Raw genomic sequence first — 22472 nt, 5'->3', positions numbered from 1 at the left:
CTGACTGGCTCCCTTTCTTTTTCACCCAGAGCCAGTAAATCCACTTCTCCCCTGACTTGAGATAAACAACAAATGTGTTCTCCATTCATTCAACTACATCATTTTCATTTGCCTAACACTGATTTATGAAACTGTTCCACAGGGCAGGCCTTGAGCTCCACCACACCATAAAGTTTATTTGCATTCATAAGCAAAGTTCTTTTGTTTGCGTGAAAGTCTGTTCTCTGGATGCAAGGAAGTGAGGCAGAACACGGGCTTCTATACCCAGAGCCGTGTGAAATGGGAACCACCTCTTAGGGCTCACTGTTATCTCTCCCTCCCCCATCCCCAGCCCGTAGCACAGCACCCTACACATATTTGGGGCAGGGTAAACATCTGCTAAATTAAAGTGAAATGAAGAATATTAAAGGGGGAGAGGGGAGAGCTGAGATTTATCTGGGGAGGAGTCTGAGATCTGGGGTAGAGGAGGGGTTCCAGTGTTAAAAGCTATGTTTGATCACCAAGTTGGTCAAATCCCTCATCTCACAGATGAGATGCTGGCTGCTTAGAGACACAAAGGGCTGGCGCCCACTCCCAACAGGGAGATGACCCTGTGCTCCAGTCCCACGAGCTCTGTGTGGAGCTGACTGCACCCCCACTACTTATAACTCCAGGAGCGACCTTGTGAATAGAGAATATTGCTATTCATCCACAAAAGAAGGTAACAATAAAATGCTTTTTTTTAAAAAAAAAAAAAAAAAAAGATATTTTTAAACTTTTCTCTTAGAGGAGAAAAAGGCAGAAAATGAGTTTCTAAGAAGAGAGGTGCTGATGGTTGAGGGAGTGTTTTCTTTAGAAAGACAAATGCTTCTTAAGATATGCCTTCACCGCAGTCAAAATGAATGCATTAATTTAATTCAATAATTTAAATTAAAATAATTAAACAAAATAAATTTTAAAATAACTTAAGTAAAAAATAAAACACTTACCCTTCCCTGTTCGACACATTTGGTCAACATAACAATGGCATATACATTTTTCTCCCAAACCATACGCCAGAAATCTTTCAAAGTGTTGGGCAAAGGCCCTTGTGTGGCAATGAAATCTTTCTTGGAATGGTAGCCCTAGAAAATGGGAAGCAACCCAAATTCAGTGTCAAAGACACAAGGAGGAGCCCTGAAGATTTCCCCCGAACAAGCCATGCTCTGGGCTCGTCTCTCCACTTACGGGCATGTAGTTGGCATTGATGTAGTCATCAGCTGAGTGTGTCTGGATAGAAAGCTTGACACGGGAAATATCATCTGTGGCATTGAGAGAAAAAAGGTGCTCATTAGAAATATTTGAGGAGAGTTACACACAAGAGAGAAAAGTACAAAATGGCAACACAGGGGCTCCTCTCACATCCTGAAGGTGTGACACATGGCATTTTATGGGTGACCTACTGGATCCTTACAGTCAGCCCAAGTGACTGGCACAGAGGAATCAGGCAATTGCCTGCAGAAGCCCAGCAGAGCTACGCACTGGCAGAGCCAGGATTCGACCCCCAGGCAGCCTGCAGCGAGGGTCCGAGCTCTTCATTGCACCAGACCTCCTTCTCAGACAACACCAACCTACTGCTATTAGCATCCTTGGTGTGCATGCCACAAGCCAAGAGATTCACTGAGCAATTGTATTTATTCCTCAAAACTGCCCTTCTGGCTTTTGTGCCCATTTTACAAATGAGGAAACTGAGGGTCTATGAGATTAAGTACTAATGTCTGGTCAAAGACACTCAGAATTCAAATCTAGTGCTCCTCCCACGAAGGAAAGGTCTCCATACTTTCTCTATTCTCCTAAAAATGTCATTACAAAAAGTACCAAACTCAGGCATACGCTGAATGTGGAAGACTACTATGGGTGGGAAGATCTAAAACACAAAATCCTTGTGTTTTCATCTTAAAAATACACACACCATTTATCAGTTGCGTCTAAACACTACAAAAATAAATGCACACACAAGCTTGCCCAACTCAAGAAATGAAGTAATGTTAGAATTTCAAATGTAATCAGTAGCATCACCCTGCATCTGACCACATATTATCTCACCCTCCCCTGGACAAAATAACACGACAATTCCAAATTCAGTGACCTACACGAGTTTCAGCCCAAAACTCTCCCAAACTCTGGGTCTGAAAATCCCTGCAACACTCACAGGAACAGGCCAACGATCCTGAGTTAACCGTGCATGGGCTGTTCTGAGGCACATCCCACCAGCCTGATTTTGAAAGCATTTTTCTTGGCACAAGGGCCAGTACCTGCTGTCAATACAAGGACAGACGGCAGGAGGCACAAAGAGAAAGAATGCAGAAGCTAAAAAATCCTGAATCTAAGCAGAAGTTAATGTTTTAGACCGGAAAAGAAAAACACGGCTTCGAAGAAAAGAGACAATGTCTCTAAATGTCCTTGTGGAAAAATCATCTGCAGAGTCTATAAATGACAGCGAAATCAGAACACAGCTGCAATCTATTGATAAGTTCTTCGTGCCCTAATTCCCACCCGAGAGAGAGACCACAAAGAACTTTCCGTGGAGGAGGGCTTACAGTTCATCTCCACGGATGATGTGATAAATCACTCTCATTTTAAACCCCATTTGGTTTGTTGGATGTTATCCCCATCCATTAGGCAGACATTGTTACTTTTCCAATATGTGAATTCAAATACAAGTCATATTTAGCTGTGGCATGCGCTCATCAGCCCACCAGAGATGTATCTGGATAAGCAGAAAGCATTCCTCCCGTCCTCCTCCTGCTCCCTTCCTTTCCAGAGCAACAGTGGCTGAAATGAAGGGCTTTAAGAGAGAGGGGATAAGAGCAGGGACTCTGGCCCTTTTCCGGAAAGAAACGATAGCCCTGGCCCGCCAAGACCCTCTGTGCGACTCTGAGCAAACCCCCTAGCTATGCTGTGCCTCAATTTTCTCATCTACAAACCAAATATTCTACTACCTCCTTCATAAGGTTCCCCTGAGGGCTGGATTCAGTGGAATATGCCTAAATAAAGGGCTTAGCATCCCACAGAGGACTCATGAATGAACGTGGGCGTGGCGAGCCAGCACCCTGATCCCATTCCCCTCCACCGTTAGAGGCCTGACAGCCAGAGACCAAGAACAGGGAAGAGCCTATGGGGGGGCAAAACAACAACAACAACTTACAGGGCAGAACGTTATTATAGCGATTTTTTCCTCTATTCTCAGCCAGCTCCGCCGCATATTTAGGTAGACTGATTCCAACAAGCTTCAGATCCTGAAAACAAATGAGTTGTCCGTTGGTTTAGTGCCCAGATGTTAGTTACAAAGAGCACAGAGCACGACAGAACAAGGTGGAAGTGCAGAGGTGTTTGGGATTAAACTGTGTCCACCAAAAAGACAGGCTGAAGTTCTGATCCCGGGGACCTGGGAATGATGCAGCCTTATTTGGAACTTCGGTCTTTGCCACGGTCATCAAAAGAAGATGAGGTCATGGGGGCGCCTGGGTGGCTCAGTGGGTTAAGCTTCTGCCTTTGGCTCAGGTCACGATCTCAGGGTCCTGCGATCAAGCCCTGCATCGGGCTCTCTGCTCCGCAGGGAGCCTGCTTCCCCCTCTCTCTCTGCCTATTTGTGATCTATGTCTGTCAAATAAATAAATAAAATCTTTAAAAAAAAAAAAGAAGAAGAAGAAGAAGAAGAAGACGAGGTCATACTGGAGTAGGGTGGGCCCTTCATCCAACAGGACTGATGTCCTTCTAAGAAAAGAGACACCAAGATACAGACATATGAGGGGAGCCAGGTGTGCTGAGATGAAGGCAGGCAGAGGAGTTAGACTCCCACACCCCAAGAATGCCTGGGACTTCCAGAAGGTGACTGAAGCTTCTGGCAGGAGCCTTCCCTAGAGGCTTCCAATGAAGCAAGGCATTGCCAACACTTTGATTTTGGACCCCTGATTTCCAGAACCATGAGAGAATAATTGTTGTCAGAAGCCATCCAGTCTGTGGTGTTTTGTTACGGCAGCCCGTGGAAACTAATGCAGAGGTCCCACTCAAAGAAAAAGCATAATCCTTGCCTTCAAGGAGCTTACAACCTGGGAGCGGGGTGTAGGCAGAAATCACTAACTTTACAACGAGGCAGAATTAGATAAAGGCTGGACGTCGCTGACAGGCAACACCCCACAGGAGAAAGGGACCCAAAGACAGAATTTACGTCCTGAGCTGTGCTTTGAGTCGTGCAGTCGGTTGAACAGCAGCGCCCAAAAAAAGGCAGGCCCACATCCTAATCCCCGCAACCTGTGGATGTGAGCTGCTTTTGGTAAAGAGTCTTGCAGAATGGATTTAAGTTGAGAATCTTGAGGTGAGATCATCCCGGAATCTGCAGGGGGGCCCCAAATCTAGTAAGAGGTGTGTTCACCCAAGACACCCCGAGGGGAGCCACAGGGACGGGGGAGGGGGGGGAGCCACAGAGCAGAGACACAGCCCCAAGCCACAGAACACCTGGAGCCACTCACTTGGGAAGAAGCAAGGAAGGGGATCCCCACCCAGAGAGATGGAGGGAGGACCGGTCTGCTGACACCTGACTCTGGACTTAGTAGAGCCTCCAGAACCACAAGAGAATATAAATTTGATGTTTTAAGCCACGAGTTTGTGGTGATTTGTTATGGTAGCCACAGGAAGCCGATGCAAATGGGCAGGCAGAGACAGCAGCAGGGCGCAGGCCAGCACAGGGCAGGGTGGGGAGGGTGGCAGGGAAGGGCAGGGAGAGAGGGAGTGTGTGAGTGTGTGTGACCATTCTGAGGGAGTGGCTCTGGGCTGGTGGGGCTGGTCAGAGCACGCTGGACAGGACGGAACAGGATGGAAGCACGGGAACTCTTTACGCAGCTCTTCATGATGCTCAGGAATCAAACCTGGGCCGCACGGTGCCCCACGCCAGCCCCCACAGCTTCCCAACTACTCCAGTGAACAGCCCCCGGACAGAAATGCCCAGTTTCTCTCCCTCTCTCTGCATACTCTTCATTTCTCAACAAAGTTAAACACAAAAATCACTAGCAGTGAGGGTACATCTAAGGGCTCGCAGCCCACGCAGCCACAGTGGGACCCCCGAGGGGGACATGGAAGAGCTCCTCCCCCCTCCAAGAGGGCCGCCTCTCACCCAGCGCTTCTCCTTGCAACAAAAATGGGCGGGTCCCCAACTTTTGGAAGAAACATAAAGCAGTTAAAAAACACATTATTTACAACCACGTACTTCATATTCTTCTGCAAACCCACAGTTGGAGTCCGCTTGTTGTTTCTTAAAGTAGGCCTCGAAATTCTCCACTTTGATTAACTTGGATCTAAGAAAATAGAACAACTCCTTAGGACTCTTGTACATGCAATAAAGTTCATGCTCAAAACAGAAAAATACAAGTTATTAGAAAAAATTAAAGCAGCTACTCACTTTTTAGGTCTTCATCATAGAAAGGGAAAGAAAAAAATAATCCATTAGAAACACCGACTCAGTCATGACTCGAGAGATAATAGTAAACATCTTCCCAAAAGAACAAAAACCATAGTAATAAATGGGGGAGGGAGGGCTCACTATAATGTTATTTACAAACCACTGAAATGTAAATCAGGAAATCTCACTTCTAGACCCTCTCATATAACTGATTGGCTTTGTGACTTCCAACAAGGTCCTCTCCTAGATATTGATAACCCATTTATTTTTCCTTAACAATCACAAAATACAAATTTATTGGTAGAATATGGAAGTGAGGTTTTACTCGCCTTAGGAGAACATGGCAAGGAAGCTACTAGCTTCCGGAGACAAATAAACACGTTCCTTGCAGAAAAACAAAGCTAGCAAGAACTTCAGGATGATCATGGCCAAATGTGTTAGAAAAAAGGACAGCAAGTTCCACCAAAAATTCTCTGGATAGTTACTGAACAGATTGGGGGATCAAATGTCTTCAAATAAAGCTCATAACTCCAGAGACTTACTTAATTTGAGAAAAGGATACCTCATTATTCTTCGCATCTTTCCTGTTTTAAAAGAAACAAAGACCCATTAAGACCAACAAAAGGGTAATTCTGGGCTTTTCCACTTTCATGTATCTACAAAATGCCTTTTATATATATATGACACTAAATCTTGTTTCCTAACACTAAGCTTAGAGGTCTAGGCAGCAAACCCTGGTTACAAATCTGCAAAGTAACTCTCTTTCATACCATCCAAAAGTATGGAAGAACCTTGCCCAGGCCACCGTTAGATATACCTCTGGGTAAACGTGAATCCGCAGCATGACTCCTTTTTAAAGCCAGAGTCATTTCTTCATACTCTTCGAGAAGGGCTTCCCGATAAGTTAATGGAATAAACCAGAAAATATCTCCACTATAGGTATGTGGTGGGATCCTGGCAATCTCCTGCATTGTTGGCTAAACCCCATATTGGTGTTTAAAACATACACACACACATACAAACACACACACATACACACACCAATTCTGGAAGGTGATTTGTCAGTATGTATCAAAATTGAGGGGCTCCAGAAATAGACCCTCAACTCTATGGTCAACTAATCTTCGACAAAGCAGGAAAGAATGTCCAATGGAAAAAAGACAGCCTCTTCAATAAATGGTGCTGGGAAAATTGGACAGCCACATGCAGAAAAATGAAATTGGACCATTTCCTTACACCACACACAAAAATAGACTCAAAATGGATGAAGGACCTCAATGTGAGAAAGGACTCCATCAAAATCCTTGAGGAGAACACAGGCAGCAACCTCTTCGACCTCAACCGCAGCAACATCTTCCTAGGAACAACACCAAAGGCAAGGGAAGCAAGGGCAAAAATGAACTATTGGGATTTTATCAAGATAAAAAGCTTTTGCACAACAAAGGAAACAGTTAACAAAACCAAAAGACAACTGACAGAATGGGAGAAGATATTTGCAAACGACATATCAGATAAAGGGCTATTGTCCAAAATCTATAAAGAACTTAGCAAACTCAACACCCAAAAAACAAATAATCCAATCAAGAAATGGGCAGAGGACATGAACAGACATTTCTGCAAAGAAGACATCCAGATGGCCAACAGACACATGAAAAAGTGCTCCATATCACTGGGCATCAGGGAAATACAAATCAAAACCACGATGAGATATCACCTCACACCAGTCAGAATGGCTAAAATTAACAAGTCAGGAAATGACAGATGCTGGCGAGGATGCGGAGAAAGGGGAACCCTCCTACACTGTTGGTGAGAATGCAAGCTGGTGCAACCTCTCTGGAAAACAACATGGAGGTTCCTCAAAATGTTGAAAATAAAACTACCCTATGACCCAGCAATAGCACTACTGGGTATTTACCCTAAAGATACAAACGTAGTGATCCGAAGGGGCACGTGCACCTGAATGTTTATAGCAGCAATGTCCACAATAGCCAAACTATGGAAAGAACCTAGATGTCCATCAACAGATGAATGGATAAAGAAGATGTGGTGTATATACACAATGGAATACTATGCAGCCATCAAAAGAAATGAAATCTTGCCATTTGCGACAACATGGATGGAACTAGAGCGTATCATGCTTAGCGAAATAAGTCAAGCAGAGAAAGAAAACTATGATATGATCTCCCTGATATGAGGAAGTGGTGATGCAACATGTGGGCTTAAGGGGGTAGGAGAAGAATAAATGAAACAAGATGGGATTGGGAGGGAGACAAACCATAAGTGACTCTTAATCTCGCAAAACAAACTGAGAGTTGCTGGGGGGAGGGGGATTGGGAGAAGGGGATGGGATTATGGACATTGGGGAGGGTATGTGCTTTGGTGAGTGCTGTGAAGTGTGTAAACCGGGCGATTCACAGACCTGTACCCCTGGGGATAAAAATATATTATATGTTTATAAAAAAATTAAAAATTAAAAAAAAAATTGAGGGGCTCAGTGGGGTAAGCATCTGCCTTCAGCTCAGGCTGTCATTTCAGAGTCCTGGGATCACTGAGCTCCCTGCTCAGTGGGGAGCCTGCTTCTCCCTCTCCCTGTCCCCCTCCCGCCTGCTTATGCTCTCTCTTTCTCTCACTTACTCAAACAAATAAAATCTTTAAAAAAAAAAAATTGGAAACAGGAACCATACCCAAAGAGTCAGCAAACTGCCCACTTTGGGATTTAGCCTAAGGGAATAATCATGAATGTGCCCAAAGATTTAGAGACAAGTTAACTAACTGTACCAAAAAAAATAAAATATAATAAAATAAACTGAAGACATCAGGAAAATTGAATAATTTCCATACAGTTGAAACTCTGTATCTGCTTAAAATGAAGAAGACTTGAAGCTGTCCAGACTAGAAAATGATGTCCATAATATGATTCCATGTGTGTGTGTGTGTGTGTGCGCGCGTATCTGTGAGTTTCACAACCATATCAATGTGAAATGTAGTTTTGTGCAGAAGCTGTGATTATGAATTATCTAGTTCCTTTGCTCTTCTTTTTCATTTCTGCTTTGTTTTTTGATTTGCTACCACAAGCATGTATAACTCTTATTTCAACAAGAAACAATAAAGCTGTTTTGACCCCCTCCACACACACACACACACACACACATTTAAAATCTGCCTGTCAACCCAACAGGGCAAGATGGTGGCAGAAGAACCTGGCATGGCTGCTTTCAGGGACTCTGAGCCAGAAGGAAACTCCCTGGCTGGCCGCACCTGAGGATGAATGAATGCCAGCAGATACACAGGCTTCACTTGCCCCACACATGGTCAGACAAGAGAGCTAGCAATAAAGTGCAAACACTGGGTTCAAGTTCGCTTCTACACTTCCTACACTCAGCTTGTGTGTCCTTGCAATGGGGCTTTCAAGACCCGCCTCCTAGAGCCCCATGAATATGAGAATTGATGGAAAACACAAATCCAGTCACACAGGAAGCACTCAAAACAGAGATGCTATTTTTACTCCTCACACGCTGTATCTATTTAACACTCAGTGTCACATCACAGAGTCTCCTAGACATCCCGGCAAAGCTCCCTACTGCTAGTCAGACCACACATGTGTTCATACTTAGCTAACTCGAGAGTGAAATCTCTTAACACCACACCACTGATTCCGGAACCAGAAGGCACAGTTCTGAGGAAGCACCTTACACGGCAGTGTTCACCAGGACCTGATGCCGGGGCGGCTAAGGGGAAGCAGGACTGGCCAGCAGTGGACAGTGTGAATCACGGGGATTGGGGGGGGGGAGGGGTTGCGGGCCATGACACTGGTCCTTCCAATCGTGTGACTCTCTGAAATTTTCCATAGTAAAAAGCTCCCTTAGGGCACCTGGGTGGCTCAGTCATTAAGCATCTGCCTTCAGCTCAGGTCATGATGCCAGGGTCCTGGGATCAAGCCCCATATCAGGCTCCCTGCTCAGCAGGGAGTCTGCTGCTCTGTCTCCCACTCCCTCTGCTTGTGCTCCCTCTCTTGCTGTGTCTCTATCAAAGAAATAAGTAAAATCTTAAAAAAAAAAAAAGTCAACATAAACAATCACCTTTTCTTTCTCCAGAAGATGAAGCCGCCCACAGCCACAATTACCAAGGCACCAAAGATGCACCCAAAAACTGCTCCACAGATGACACCTGGGAAAAGTCCAAACAGGAGGCACTTCAGAAGATGCTCACGAGTTGATAATATACTATATGTTAATTGAATTTAAATAAAATTTTTTATATTTTTAATTTTATTTTATTTTTTCAGTGTTCCAAGATTCATTGTTTATGCACCACACCCAGTGCTCCATGAAATACGTGCCCCCCTTAGAGACAAACCATAAGAGACTCTTAATCTCACAAAACAAACTGAGGGTTGCCGGGGTTATGGACATTGAGAGGGTATGTGCTATGGTGAGTGTGTGAAATGTGCAAGCCTGATGCTTCACAGACCTCTACCCCTGGGGCTAATAATACATCATATGTTAACAAAAATTTAAAAAATAAAATAAAATACTTGCCCTCCTTAATACCCACCACCAGGCTCACCCAACCCCCCACTTCCTCCCCTCCAGAACCCTCAGTTTGTTTCTCAGAGTCCACAGTCTCTCATGCTTCGTCTCCCCTTCCAATGTCCCCCAATTCACTTTTCCTTTCCTTCTCCTAATGTCCTCCATATCGCTCCTTATGTTCCACAAGTGAGTGAAACCGTATGATAATTGACTTTCTCTGCTTGACTTCTTTCACTCAGCATAATCTCCTCCAGTCCCGTCCATGTTGATACAAAAGTTGGGTATTCATCCTTTCTGATGGAGGCCTAATAGTCCATTGTATATATGGACCACATCTTTTTTATCCATTCGTCCGTTGAAGGGCATCTTGACTCTTTCCACAGTTTGGCGACTGTGGCCATTGCTGCTATGAACACTGGGGTGCAGATGGCCCTTCTTTTCAGAACATCTGTATGTTTGGGGTAAATACCCAGTAGTGCAATTGCAGGGTCAGAGGGAAGCTCTATTTTTAATTTCTTGTGGCATCTCCACAGTGTTCTCCAAGGTGGCTGCACCAGCTTGCATTCCCACCAACAGTGTAGGAGAGTTCCCCTTTCTCCACATCCTCTCCAACACCTGTTGTTTCCCGTTCTGTTGATTTTGGCCATTCTAACTGGTGTAAGGTGGTATCTCAATGTGGTTTGGGGGCAGAAGACATATAAATGGCTAACAGACATATGAAAAAATTGTTCAGCAAAATTAAGCTTTAAAAAAAAAAAAAGATGTTCACAATTGGCCCAGAGTCTTCAAACCAGAGAGTGTGTGTGTGTGTGTGTGTGCGCGCGCGCACGTTAAATATCTTTGGACATAAAATTAGTCCAGGCATTTGGGATCCAGGTTCCTCCGCCCCAGCCCACCACCAATGGGCTGGTCTTGAGAAAGTCACGGCTCCCCTCCCCAGGGTTCCTCCACTGCAAACATAGGGAACTGGGCTGTCTATGATTTTCAAGTTGTTCTTACTGCTGATGTCTTTCTTCAGATGAAATTGCATGCAGCAGCCCAATATATAAAGTAGAAAACCAGGCAGAAATGCTCTTTTGGAGGCAGGGTGGGGGCAGGGAGGGTCTCAGATCTGGGTCCTATTTGGTAGAATGACCGCTGTTTAAAAACCACTAGGAAAAATGTTCCCTGTGGTTCCTCCACCCCTAACTCTGTGAGACTAATACCCACCAACGAGCGGAAGTACCAACAGCACTGTGCTTAAGTGACAGAAAACCCATCTGATTACTGGGGGAGAGGGTGGGGGCTCCCTGAACTTGGCTCCTGGGGCTTCTTTCCTGAAGCCAACAACTATCAAGTGTAAAAACCGGACACACTAACAAACAGCGGATCACTTTGCTGCTGGCCTGAAGGTAAGGTATATATTCCCTTGGGTCCCTGAAGCTCCAGAATCACTTTGTTCTGTGTGACAAAGGAGTTTGAGGAGAGAGTGTCAGGCCTGCCTCTACACAAGTCACTGCCCCTCTCTGGGCCTTCACAGCCTCGTGCCTCAGAGAGGAGCTGGACAAGACAATTTATGCGGCTCGTTTGGCCCTAACATTTGAAGGTGCCATGCACTAAAGTCAAATGGAGCCTGGCACGTGGGCACACGAACGACCACTCTGAAAAAAAGGACTAAATGTGTTTGCAGAGTGGAAGGGCAATGGGCCGAGGAGAGAGAGAGTGGGGGCGGGCAGGGCGGGGGGTCTCCTTCCAGGAAGCAGATGTGGCCCTTGGTGGCCACGAGACCTCTCAGCTTCTGAGAGGAGAGACCAGCCCTCCCAGGGATGGAGGGAGGCGTGCAAACTCGCGGCCTTCTGTCCACACCAGAAGCAAAACCCCACTGAGATGTTAAGAGCACTGTTGTTCTTGTCTACCTGGATCCTGGGGCAAGAACACTGCATCTGAATAAGGACTGAAGGACACGTAGCTCTCGGGCCCATCTATGAGTCCATTATTGCGAGGGTTAAAGGTGATGTTGGTGAAGCCGGCCACACAAGCCCTATGGGATGACAAGAAGAAAAGAGAGAGCTGAGACGGGGCCACCTCCATGGTGTGCAAACTTCGCACTCACAAGGATGGGCCCCAGAGGGCAAGAACCACTAGGGCATTACCGATAGGAGCCCAGGGGTTCCAGCTTCCCGTTGTAATAACCGTGTGTGGTTGACTCGTTCCCAACCTCGACTTCGTATTTCAAGACCTCAGCCAAGCCCTGAGAACGTCTCTTCTCTTCTGTGGTGATGAGGTACGTCACGTAAGTGTCTGAGGCCCCGTTTTTGAAATCCTCATACGTGTATCTCAAAACATCTGCAGATGGCTGAACAGCTAAGAAAGGCACACAGAAAGAAAGTCATAAGATAAGTGACTGCAGAGAGAGATTTCCATTCCCCACGTATCTAAATAGTGACATTGATGCTGGGCGGTAATGGCGATAGCTCCCATCTCTCACGTGTTCTCCGTCAGGCTTCACTTAAACTAAGTTGTACCTGCTTTACTTAATCTCTGTGCACTAAACGACAGACACTGGCAACAGTCTCATCACACTAGTTTACTGTACCCATCTTACAGGTGGGAAAATGAAGGCATGGAAAGCTAAAAGAACCTGGGCCCAAGACCACACTGCATTTACAATGGGGTTGATTTTCAAGCCAGACCATCAACTTAGTGCCTGTGGTCTCCTTACCACAGGGTGACGTTGGTCACTGTGGTCACTATGAAATATTTCCTCCTTCATTCAGCAACGTCTAAGTTTGGATTTTGCTGGAAACCTTCACCACAAAATGACTTGAAACAGACCCAAAACAAAAAGACAGAGAGACTGAGAGATCTCAGCATCAGCTGTGGAAACCCTGCCATGGGTTTATGACACCAGCAAAGTCCTTGTCTTCCAGGATTTCACACGCCTCACAAGGGGCTCCACCTCTGGGTCCTCGAGGAGGTGAGGACAGTACCCTGGGCAGGGCTGAGAGAATGGGCAGAGGCAGTACTGCATTGTTCCCATTTAAAGAATCAACAACAGAACGTGGCCTTGAAAATGCAGCCTTGTGCATTGCACAAGGACAGCTAACACTAACAAGAACAACCCCAAATCACACCCTTCTTCCCACCAAAGAATGTAATGGAGCCCCACTGGGGAAAAGGAGCATGTGAGCCCCCTCCTCTCTCAGCTGTGAGGACGCTTTCTGCAAGTGTTTAACCACAAATGCAGAAGTCACTTTCTGTTTTCCTTCAAGAGAAAGTCACCCTCTAGTATGACATGTGTGTGTGTGTGTGTGCGCACATATGCACGCACGTGTGTGTGTGAGTGAGAGAGAGAGAAAGAGAGAGAGAGAAAAAGAGAGTTGGTTAACAGACTAACATTCTGTCACCTGAAAGATCCTGTGTTGTAAAAGAGAACAAAAACCTAGGTCAGAGGTCAGAGCCAAGTACAACCCACAGGCCAGATCCAGCCGGCCACCCATTCTGACAAATAATATTTTAATGGAACAGCCACACTCATTCTTCACGCCCCTTCTGCGGCCGCTCTCACCCCACAGTGCCAGAGTCGGGCAGCTGTGAGAGGGACTGCACGGCCTGCAAAGCTGAAACTATTTGCCATCCAGCCCTTCACAGAAAGTCTGTCAACCCTAACCTAGATCATTGGACAAAGAGCTCACCCACCGCCTTCTGAGAGCCAAAGCATGGGTGACAGTGTAAAAACAGACATGTGCTTGTATCTCCAGAGTGCCTCAGTGGGCACAGGAATGGGCCCCTGTCACGGCATGGCTCCTGGGCTACTGGAGCCATAACCGACCCCTCCTTACCATTCCCAGTGGTGAGAATAAGCGCATAGGCTTTGATGGGTCCGTGGCTGGCTTCAAAGCCACTGAACTCAACCTTTACGGAATTGTGACTGATGGACGTAATATTCGGGGATGCATCTGGAGAAGGGGGGTCTGAAACAGAACAAAACAAAACATGATCACCCACCATTTAAAACCAAAGAGGGAACAAAATTATTAAGGAGAAGTTTGCTGTAGTGCCTTCAAGCTCTGCCCTTGCTCTGGGAGCGGGGAGGGGGCTTCGGGGAAAGCACATCCAGAGCCAGGGACAGGAAAGGGAAGTAGGGGGCAGAGATGGCAGATCCCCAGCTCCCAACGGCACCTTCAGCATACCCAGCCACACGCCTGGGCAGGCTCCCAGCAGCCTTGTTTGTTGAAAACAACCTGCCTTTGTTATCGTCTTATCATCCTGACCCAGAGAGCCAGGGGGGATGGAGAGCGAGAGAGAGCCTGCGTGGCTGGGACTCTGAGGTGGGAGCTGTCCGCAGTCACCTGCCCACCGCGTGGCCACGGCACCGGACAGTTTGCTTGGCTGAGGACCATGATGGAACAGAGAGACCTGGATGAAAGCAAAGCTGAGGGATGCCTCTGGGTGGCTCAGTCGGTTAAGCCGCTGCCTTCGGCTCGGGTCATGATTCCAGGGTCCTGGGATCGAGTCCCACATCCGTCTCCTTGCTTGGCAGGGAGCCTACTTCTCTCTCCACCTCTACCTGCTTGTGCGCGCGCGCTCTCTCTCTCTCTCTCTGATAAATAAATAAAATCTTTTAAAAAAGAAAAGAAAGAAAGCAAAGCTGACATGGAGAGGATGCGCTTTCTCCTGAGACCTGGCTGTGTTCCTGGTCCATATTCTTCAAACTAAAGTCGTCATTTTTTTTGCTGGAGTTGGTTTAAAATGCCACCTAGAGAAACCCGACTGATCCCCCTCCCAGAAAAGCCCATGCAGGAACATTCCATGCACAACCTTCACGAGGATGTGCCTCCCCTTTTCTGAACTGAGCTTCTGAAGTCAGCCTCCGAGTTAACGCAAGAGGAAGAAAACGCTGAATTAAAGATGATCTTTCTACACACACACACACACACACGTACTCTCTCTTTACCTAAATCTGTCTCCCACGTACAGTTCGAATGTTTTCATCATTATAGTCAAGATTCAGGGAGACTGAGAAAACTGAACAAAAACACCGCAGCGGGGCTCCCACACTTGGTGCTGCCCAGGGCGGCAACACCAGCCACGCAGAGCTGCTCAGCTGCTAAAACATGACCAGACCCAGTTCGGGCGTGCTAGGTGTGTAATCACAGACTGGATGCTGAAGACTGAGCATGAGAAAAGAATGTAAAATAATTCATCAATAATTGACTTTGTGTAGATTATGTGTTGGAATGATGTTTTTAATATATAATATATAATGATGTTTTTTTTTTTTTAAGATTTTGTTTATTTGACACAGAGAAAGAGAAATCACAAGTAGGCAGAGAGGCAGGCAGAGAGAGAGAGGGGGAAGCAGGCTCCCCGCTGAGCAGAGAGCCCGATGCAGGGCTCGATCCCAGGACCCTGAGATCATGACTTGGGCTGAAGGCAGAGGCTTAACCCACTGAGCCACCCAGGTGCCCCTATAATGATGTTTTTAATATTAAATGTGATTTAAATCAATGTCAGCTCTTCCTTTTTACTTTATTTTTTCAATTTTCATATAAATATTTTATTTATTTATTTGAGAAAGAGAGAGAGAGTGAGCAAGCACGAGTGGGTGGGGGAGAGGCGGAGGGAGAGAGAGAAGCAGACTCCTAGCTGAGCAGGGGAGCTGGACGCCAGGCTCCATCCCAGGACCCTGGGATCATGACCTGAGCCGAAGGCAGACGCTTAACCCAGTGAGCCACCCAGTGCCCCTTTTTACTTTTTTTTTTTTTTTTTAATGCAGCCCCTCGGAAATGTTAAATGCTGCAAGAGACTCCTATTATTTTCTATAGGATAGCACAGCTTTGAACCAGGCTTCCGCAACTTCACAAGTAACTGAGAGCAGTGACCACTTGGGGGCGCTATCCCCATGTCTAATTCTCAACCACCTAGCCAGGCTTCCCAACACAGACTCCGAGGATTCCCCTCAGCTCTTTGCCTGTAAGCTGCCCAGAGGGGACTAGATCGTCAGCGGCATGCTAGCTCAACTACCTGCAGGGCTGGAAATCCTTTCCCTCTCTGCCCTTATCTGAATCCTATGCTCCAGGGACCCCGTCGGCCTTACTCACCAGTGTCCCTCACCCCAGGCATAGAGTCAGCAACTAACCAATGACTAGAAGACCATCACTCCAGTTCTCCCAGATTACCCATCCCATACCTCTCAGAGAAAATGCAGCTCCACCTTTATGATAAATAAAGGATATGTTAATTTTGTCTATAAAAGTTCATCTGCGGGAGGGGGGCACCCGCATCGCTCAGATGGTTGAAAGATCAGCTCTTGGTTTCGGTTCAGGTCATGATCTCATGGGTCATGAGCTCGAGCCCTGCATCAGGCTCCATGCTCAGCCTGGAGTCTGCTTGAAGATTCTCTCCCTCTGGCCCTCTTCCTCACCCCCCACCCCACTCTCTCTCTCAAACAAATAAATAAATCTTAAAGAAAAATTCATCTGAGGAAAGAGAGAGGTACAGATTGAAAAGTAAGAGAATTACTGGACTAAAGAACTGGCTATTATCCAAACCTACCATACTGTTCAGCTTCAGAAACAACTATTTCTGACAAGTTCCTTCTCTTCCCTAGGCACTGCATATAGCCCTAAAGATATGGAGTCAGATATGGCTTATGTTTCTCAGCAGCTGTAGAGACGACACTAAAAAACAGAAACTACAAAGAAGGTTCATTATTTCTGTTGTGTTCTAGACTGCTGCCGAAACCTGAAGGAGTGTGACCCAGGGCATCTGATACAGTTGTGTACTACACAACTTCAAGGAGCCCCATGCACACTGTAGTCCATATGAATGGTGTCCCCTGGAACTGTGTGGTGCACTACCTGAGCAGCCATACATGGCCACCCTCAAGCAGTCTTGCAAACACATGACCTCATCTAATTTGTATAACAATCCTGAAAGCTAGTATTATGTCCGCTTTTTATAACCAAGAAAAACAAGGCTCATAGAGGTTAGGTAACTCTTCTGAGATCCCATAGCTGGCAAAAGGCAGAACTCAGAATCAAACCCAGGTCTCCCTGTCCAAATCCAAGGCTCTGTGCACAGAACCACTCAAACACTTTCAAGTCAGAGTTCCTGTAGTAAGAGGCCTTTTTTTCTTATTATTACACTCATGGATTCTTTGGAAAATTTCCAGAAACATTCTAATACCCCAAAGGAAACATATACAGGAGTCAAAAGCACAAAACAAGACCAACCCACCAGGCTGATCTAAGACATAATATTGGCAAAGACACTGCAAGGAAAAGACAGGTAAAAACAAAACAAAGACGTAAGAAGGAACTTTTATTCCAAGTATAAAAAATAAGAACAATGAGCATGAAAAGTTTGACTAGTGGGATCCCCTCGACAGGAAGTGATCCCTGTGCCTCAAAATAGGTGGGGAGCTTATCCATATGGATTCTAGGGAAATGGGAATCTTGACTGGATATGTAATCATAGGGCATAAAAGCACTTCTCACTTTTTAAGTGTGATGGTAAGCAGTGTGGTTCTGTCAGAAAGGGGAAAGGAGCTTCTATCTTGGAGGAATGCTTCCTGATATATGTATAAATAAAGGTATAGAATGACCAGGACTAATCTCAAAGTAATCCAGTCAGGGAAGAGAGGATCTAAATGAAAGAAGATTGGTCAAACTCTGACAAACGTTCAACTGGGTGGTGATGGATATGTGGGTTTCTTTATGCCTCCTTCTATTTTTGTGTATATATGAATATTTCTATGTGTATATATGAATTATTCTATAAAACAAAGGAAGCTTTTGGAATACAAAAAAAAAAGAGTCCCTCTTACTCTGCTTTTTAAGACTAGATTTCTATAGAAGCTTCTATAGAAGCTTCCAACTCTAGATTTTGGCTCACATAGAATTAACAGTCTATGCCAACAAAAACAAGTATTTTAGTAGAAATTGAAAAAGAAATACAGGTTTTTAGGCCACACTTGCAGACCCACTGGGACGGCATTCTCCAGGAGTGACCACAATGCCACCTGCCCCCCCTCCACCGCCACCACCACAAAGCCCACCTGTGATGCCAGTGAGGCAGGTGTTTTGGGCGGGAGACGCCGTCTTGTTGCAGGAAGAGGCAGCGACGCTGATGTTGTAGGAGGTAGAAAAATTCAAACATGTGATTTCTGTCCTGTACTCAGTGCTGTTCTCTGATGAGCAGTTCTCCAGGTCTGTCACATTTTCCCAAGCTCCTCTGCTGATCTCCAGCCGGAAGCCCGTGTTGGCGCCAGGAGGACAGGGCCACTTGAGAATCAAGGTTGGCTCTTTGGGGACCACTTCGCAGTGGAAGAAGGCTACTGGTGCGGGATCTGCCAAGCAAGGACAGCACATCGTGAGAGTCTGGGACTTGTGCCTTGCCAGACACTGGCCCTCAGAGAGCAGCAGAATCCCAGCTCATCTGTAATGCGGAGAGAGCCACGCGTTCCAGTAGAAGAGGCAGAGGCTGACATTGAATCAGGCATCACTGAACTGTGTGACCTTGGCTCAGTCACCCAACTAAGCCTCAACTGCAGGACTGTATGCGGAACTACATGAACTAGTGGCCTCTAGTCACCACGCCGGAAGATGACAGGGCTCCGTGAGAACGAGCTGTGGCACAAAGGCATGGGAACAGCAAACTCCTTCACCCGCGTCATCTCATCTTGGGGCCCTCCTGACAATCCTTCTGGAAGAGGTAGGGTTAACACCTATTAACTCTGCCGATGTGTCAGCTGAGGCTTCAAGAGGTTACGTTAAGTTGCTAAAGATGATGTGACTGGTAAGCAACAAAGCCAGAACTGGACCCCAGGACTTCCAAACCCAAGGCCAGGGTATTTTGTAGACACACAGCATGCTGAATAATCAATGGTAAATGGGATCAGTTTCTTCATCTTTAAAATGGGGTGTCAGGGTTGCCTAGCTGGTTAGTCAGTTAAGCTTCCAACTCTAGATTTTGGCTCAGGTCATGATCTTGGGGTTGGGTACCAACGTACTAAGGGAGAGTATTATCACTACTTCAAATGCTGCAGTATTTTGCAGGAGGAAAAGCACTAACAAATCACTAGGAGCAGCTCCCACATGCTTCACCGGAGGCCTGAAAAAGTCACCTGCCCAGTGCACACCTACTGCCACAGCACCTCTTCCAGCCCCTCCAGTCATAAAGGCTCATGTACGTTTTTCTCTTGCTATCGGTGGCAATTCTTATAGCTAAGATAAATGTCAGCATGGAAGCAACCCAAACCGCAAAGGTCAGTGTCTAGACCAGGCAGATGGAGCCCAAGTCAGCAGAAGTGACTCAGAGTTGCCAGGATTTCTTAGCGGCTCCCCATGAGAGGTCAGAGGTCATCAAGGTCCCAGCTCCCGCACCACCAGGGAGGCTGATCCAATGGGAACCCTCTACTTCCAGATCAGCCTGAACACACTTGCACAGCTTGGTCTAAGGAAGAGAAGATGTAGGTACAAAGGGGGGGAGAATAAGGGGGTACACAGGTGCCAAGGTGACAAAGGGTCAAGCAGATCTGTGAGCCGAAATACTCAGAACCACCTGTAAAACACTCCCTGGGTCCCTCTCTGAAGCTCCTTCAGTTAAACATAAGCTACCCTTCTCTTTGTAGCACTATTTACATTGAGAGATAAGGATCAAGACAGGTGAAAAGGCTGAGCATCCATTTTAACAATATTCTTTTGATCTTCTTCAATGGGGAAACCAAACTATGAACTACAAGCCTGGATGGTATCCATTTCCTGGCACATTGCCTCTCAGGCCTCACCATCTGCCCATCCATCGCCCCCTTGCTCCCATTGGTCCACTCCCACCATTCTGGCCTCCTGATCTTCCTTCAACCCAGTGGGCATACTCCAGCCCCAGGGCCTTTGCACTGGCTGTTTCTCTGCCTCATGCTCTATGTCCTGACAGTCATATGGCTGGCTCCTTCACTTCCTTCAGGACTTTGCTGAACAGTAGTTACCTTTTCACTGGGGCACCCTAGATAAACATCTCATCTCCCCCTTCCTTCTACTTTCCCTCTGCCCAGCAGTAACTGTCATCTAATAACTTACTTATTTATCTTGTTTATTATCTGTCTTCCCCACCAAAATAAAAATTCCAGGAAGGCAGGGACTTGGGTGTCATTTAACAGCACTTGGCATATAGTAACTGTTCAATAAATCCCTGAGGGAACAAACAATAAGAATAACTAGACAGCACTAATAAGCTCATAGGATATCTCAAAGAGATCAGTGTATTCCGTACAACGTGAAACTTACTAAAGTCTGTAGAGGACCTACCTGCAAGGTCAGCACCACCCAGGAAAGTGTCCAAGTGCCACCTGAGGCTACTCACCTGTACAGAATGACTGCCGGCTCGGTGACAGGGACCAGGTTGCATTCCCAACTTGGGTGAAGATGTCCACCATGTATACCGACCCAGGTATTAACTCAGTGATGGTGGCATCGGTAACACCGATGTCCGTGATGAGTTCTCTTGCATGGCTGGAACTTCCATCCTTCTTAATAAAAAGGTGGTAGGTGTACATATCGGAATCTCTATCAAAGTTCTGCCAAATTAAGGTTGCTGCTGTGGTGTTGGTACTTATTTCAATGTTGGATACAATGCTGGGCCCTTCATTTCAACAACAACAACAACAACAACAACAACAACAAAAAGGCATGGATTAGCCCTGAATTCCAAGACTATTTTATTTACTTCCTCTAAAAAACCCCTTTGGGACTGAATAAATAAAGCTAACATTTGCTGACTCAAACAACAGAAGTCTTCTTCCCAAAAAGACCTTCAGAAAATAATCATACAGATTAAATCTCAGAAAAAAAATCCTTTTTTACTGCTTTTAATTATCTGAAATATATTTTCCAAATATAATTTCCTATCTGTTTTGGAAGTCTGATTAAGGAAAGAGAAAAATATACTAAAAAGATAACACACACTACCATGTCTACCATATAAGTTAGATCAAACATGAGCAAGACACCTGAAGTACCTGGGTGGCTCAGTGGGTTAAGCCTCTACCTTTGGTTCAGGTTATGATCTCAGGGTCCTGGGATCAAGGCCCGCATTGGGCTCTCTGCTCAGCAGGGAGCCTGCTTCCTCACCCCCGCCCCTCTCTGCCTGCCTCTCTGCCTACTTGTGATCTCCCTCTCTGTGTCAAATAATAAATAAAATCCTTTAAAAAAATAAATAAATTTTTAAAAAGACACCTCCCTTACTGCTCCTCATGTGAGCAGTATCTTCTAATGGAAGCATGACAAGGTGACCCTCCTCTAGCCTGTACTCCCAAGGAATTAATGAAACACTTATGTCATCCATGCTTATCAGATCACTTTCTGCTTCTAAAAACAATCCCAGGTTCACATGGCTCAGTAGCAACACTGAGAACAGCAGAATCTCTGCTGTTTTCTGATGTTTTCCACTTAAGCAGCTTCCTACTCTAGCGGGAACCCGGAAACACAGTGGTCCCTTCCCCACTGTTTAGCCAACGCTTCCGACTCACCCTCCAGGAGAGAGTCGGGGAGAATAGTCCTTGACCAGGCATCCTAAGAGACTTACTTGTGTACTGTGCAGTGAAGTCAGAATTCCCCACGATGTGGTCCACTTCTGGAAAGATCGTGATGTTATATAAGGTGCCTGGAACCAAGTCCTTGAGAGTGATCGCTTTGTGAGAGCTGTATGTCCTGTTAGAGCCGTACTTGGACTGTATGTCCAGGTAGTAGGTATAGTCAGAAACATTATCTGTATTCTGCCACTCCAACTCCATTTCGGTTGTGGTGACATTGAGCACACGGATGTCAAAGACCACACTGGGGTCTGGTTGGAAGAAAGGAAGAGAAGAAGAAGTCTGTCAAGGACTAGTATAATGCCCACCTTGATTTCAAAATGTCAAGAGAACTGTTCTTTTGCCATCAAAGCCTCAAATGAGTTCACAAAAGATAAATTCCAAAACAAGGCGGAAACACACACACTCATTTCTTTCAGGAATTTTGGCTCCTCCATAGCACAGATGAATGTGCCAATTCATCTGCCAGTTCTCTGGTCTTCTGCTTTTGCCCTAAAAATGCTCCCCCCTTCAGGGGTCTTCTGGAGTGGAAATCAAGTTCGGTTTCCTGATCTAAGTGCTGATCACCAGATGGGTTCAGTGTGTGAAAATTCATCAAACCACGCACTTAGGCTGTGTGTGTTTTTCAGGATGTATCCTGTATCTTGATAAATAGGCTTTTGTTTTTTAATCATTTCCTCAAAAGAAAACATCTTCCTGTAAGAGAACAGCTGAAATGCAGAGTTGACATTCGCTAGGTTGGGGGGAATTTGAGGACGGGGTGAAGGGAAAACACATACACACAGTCCAGCCTCGGAGCTGGGCTCAGAAGAGAAGTGTCCCGGGGACCCCGCTCTGCCCACCTCGCCTCCACACACCAAACCAGATATAATATGAATGCACAGATCAAGGCCCAGAAATAAGGACATAAGAAGAGCGTCTCTTCTGCCCTTGCTTTCAGCACACTTCTCTCTTC

The 22472-nt window shown here is 46.0% G+C and overlaps 1 protein-coding gene across 1 annotated transcript in view; it reads right to left on the bottom strand.

Moving 5' to 3' along the window:
* LOC132008440 (receptor-type tyrosine-protein phosphatase eta-like) overlaps positions 1–22472 on the bottom strand; it is a 163979-nt gene that overhangs the window by 13449 nt on the left and 128058 nt on the right. Inside the window, exons 8-20 of the mRNA XM_059387047.1 lie at positions 21511–21768; positions 20290–20568; positions 17987–18277; positions 13767–13898; positions 12078–12288; positions 11841–11965; positions 9496–9583; positions 5959–6000; positions 5417–5425; positions 5225–5312; positions 3167–3257; positions 1207–1280; positions 969–1103 (exon numbers count right to left, since the gene is read on the bottom strand). Of these exons, the coding sequence (XP_059243030.1) occupies positions 969–1103; positions 1207–1280; positions 3167–3257; positions 5225–5312; positions 5417–5425; positions 5959–6000; positions 9496–9583; positions 11841–11965; positions 12078–12288; positions 13767–13898; positions 17987–18277; positions 20290–20568; positions 21511–21768 (1823 nt within the window). The remainder of the gene's footprint in view (positions 1–968; positions 1104–1206; positions 1281–3166; positions 3258–5224; positions 5313–5416; positions 5426–5958; positions 6001–9495; positions 9584–11840; positions 11966–12077; positions 12289–13766; positions 13899–17986; positions 18278–20289; positions 20569–21510; positions 21769–22472) is intronic.

The sequence above is a fragment of the Mustela nigripes genome, unplaced genomic scaffold (assembly GCF_022355385.1).
Source record: "Mustela nigripes isolate SB6536 unplaced genomic scaffold, MUSNIG.SB6536 HiC_scaffold_148, whole genome shotgun sequence".
Classification (NCBI taxonomy): domain Eukaryota; kingdom Metazoa; phylum Chordata; class Mammalia; order Carnivora; family Mustelidae; genus Mustela; species Mustela nigripes.
Note: the sequence above shows the minus strand (reverse complement) of the source record. Positions and strands in the feature narration are given on the sequence as shown.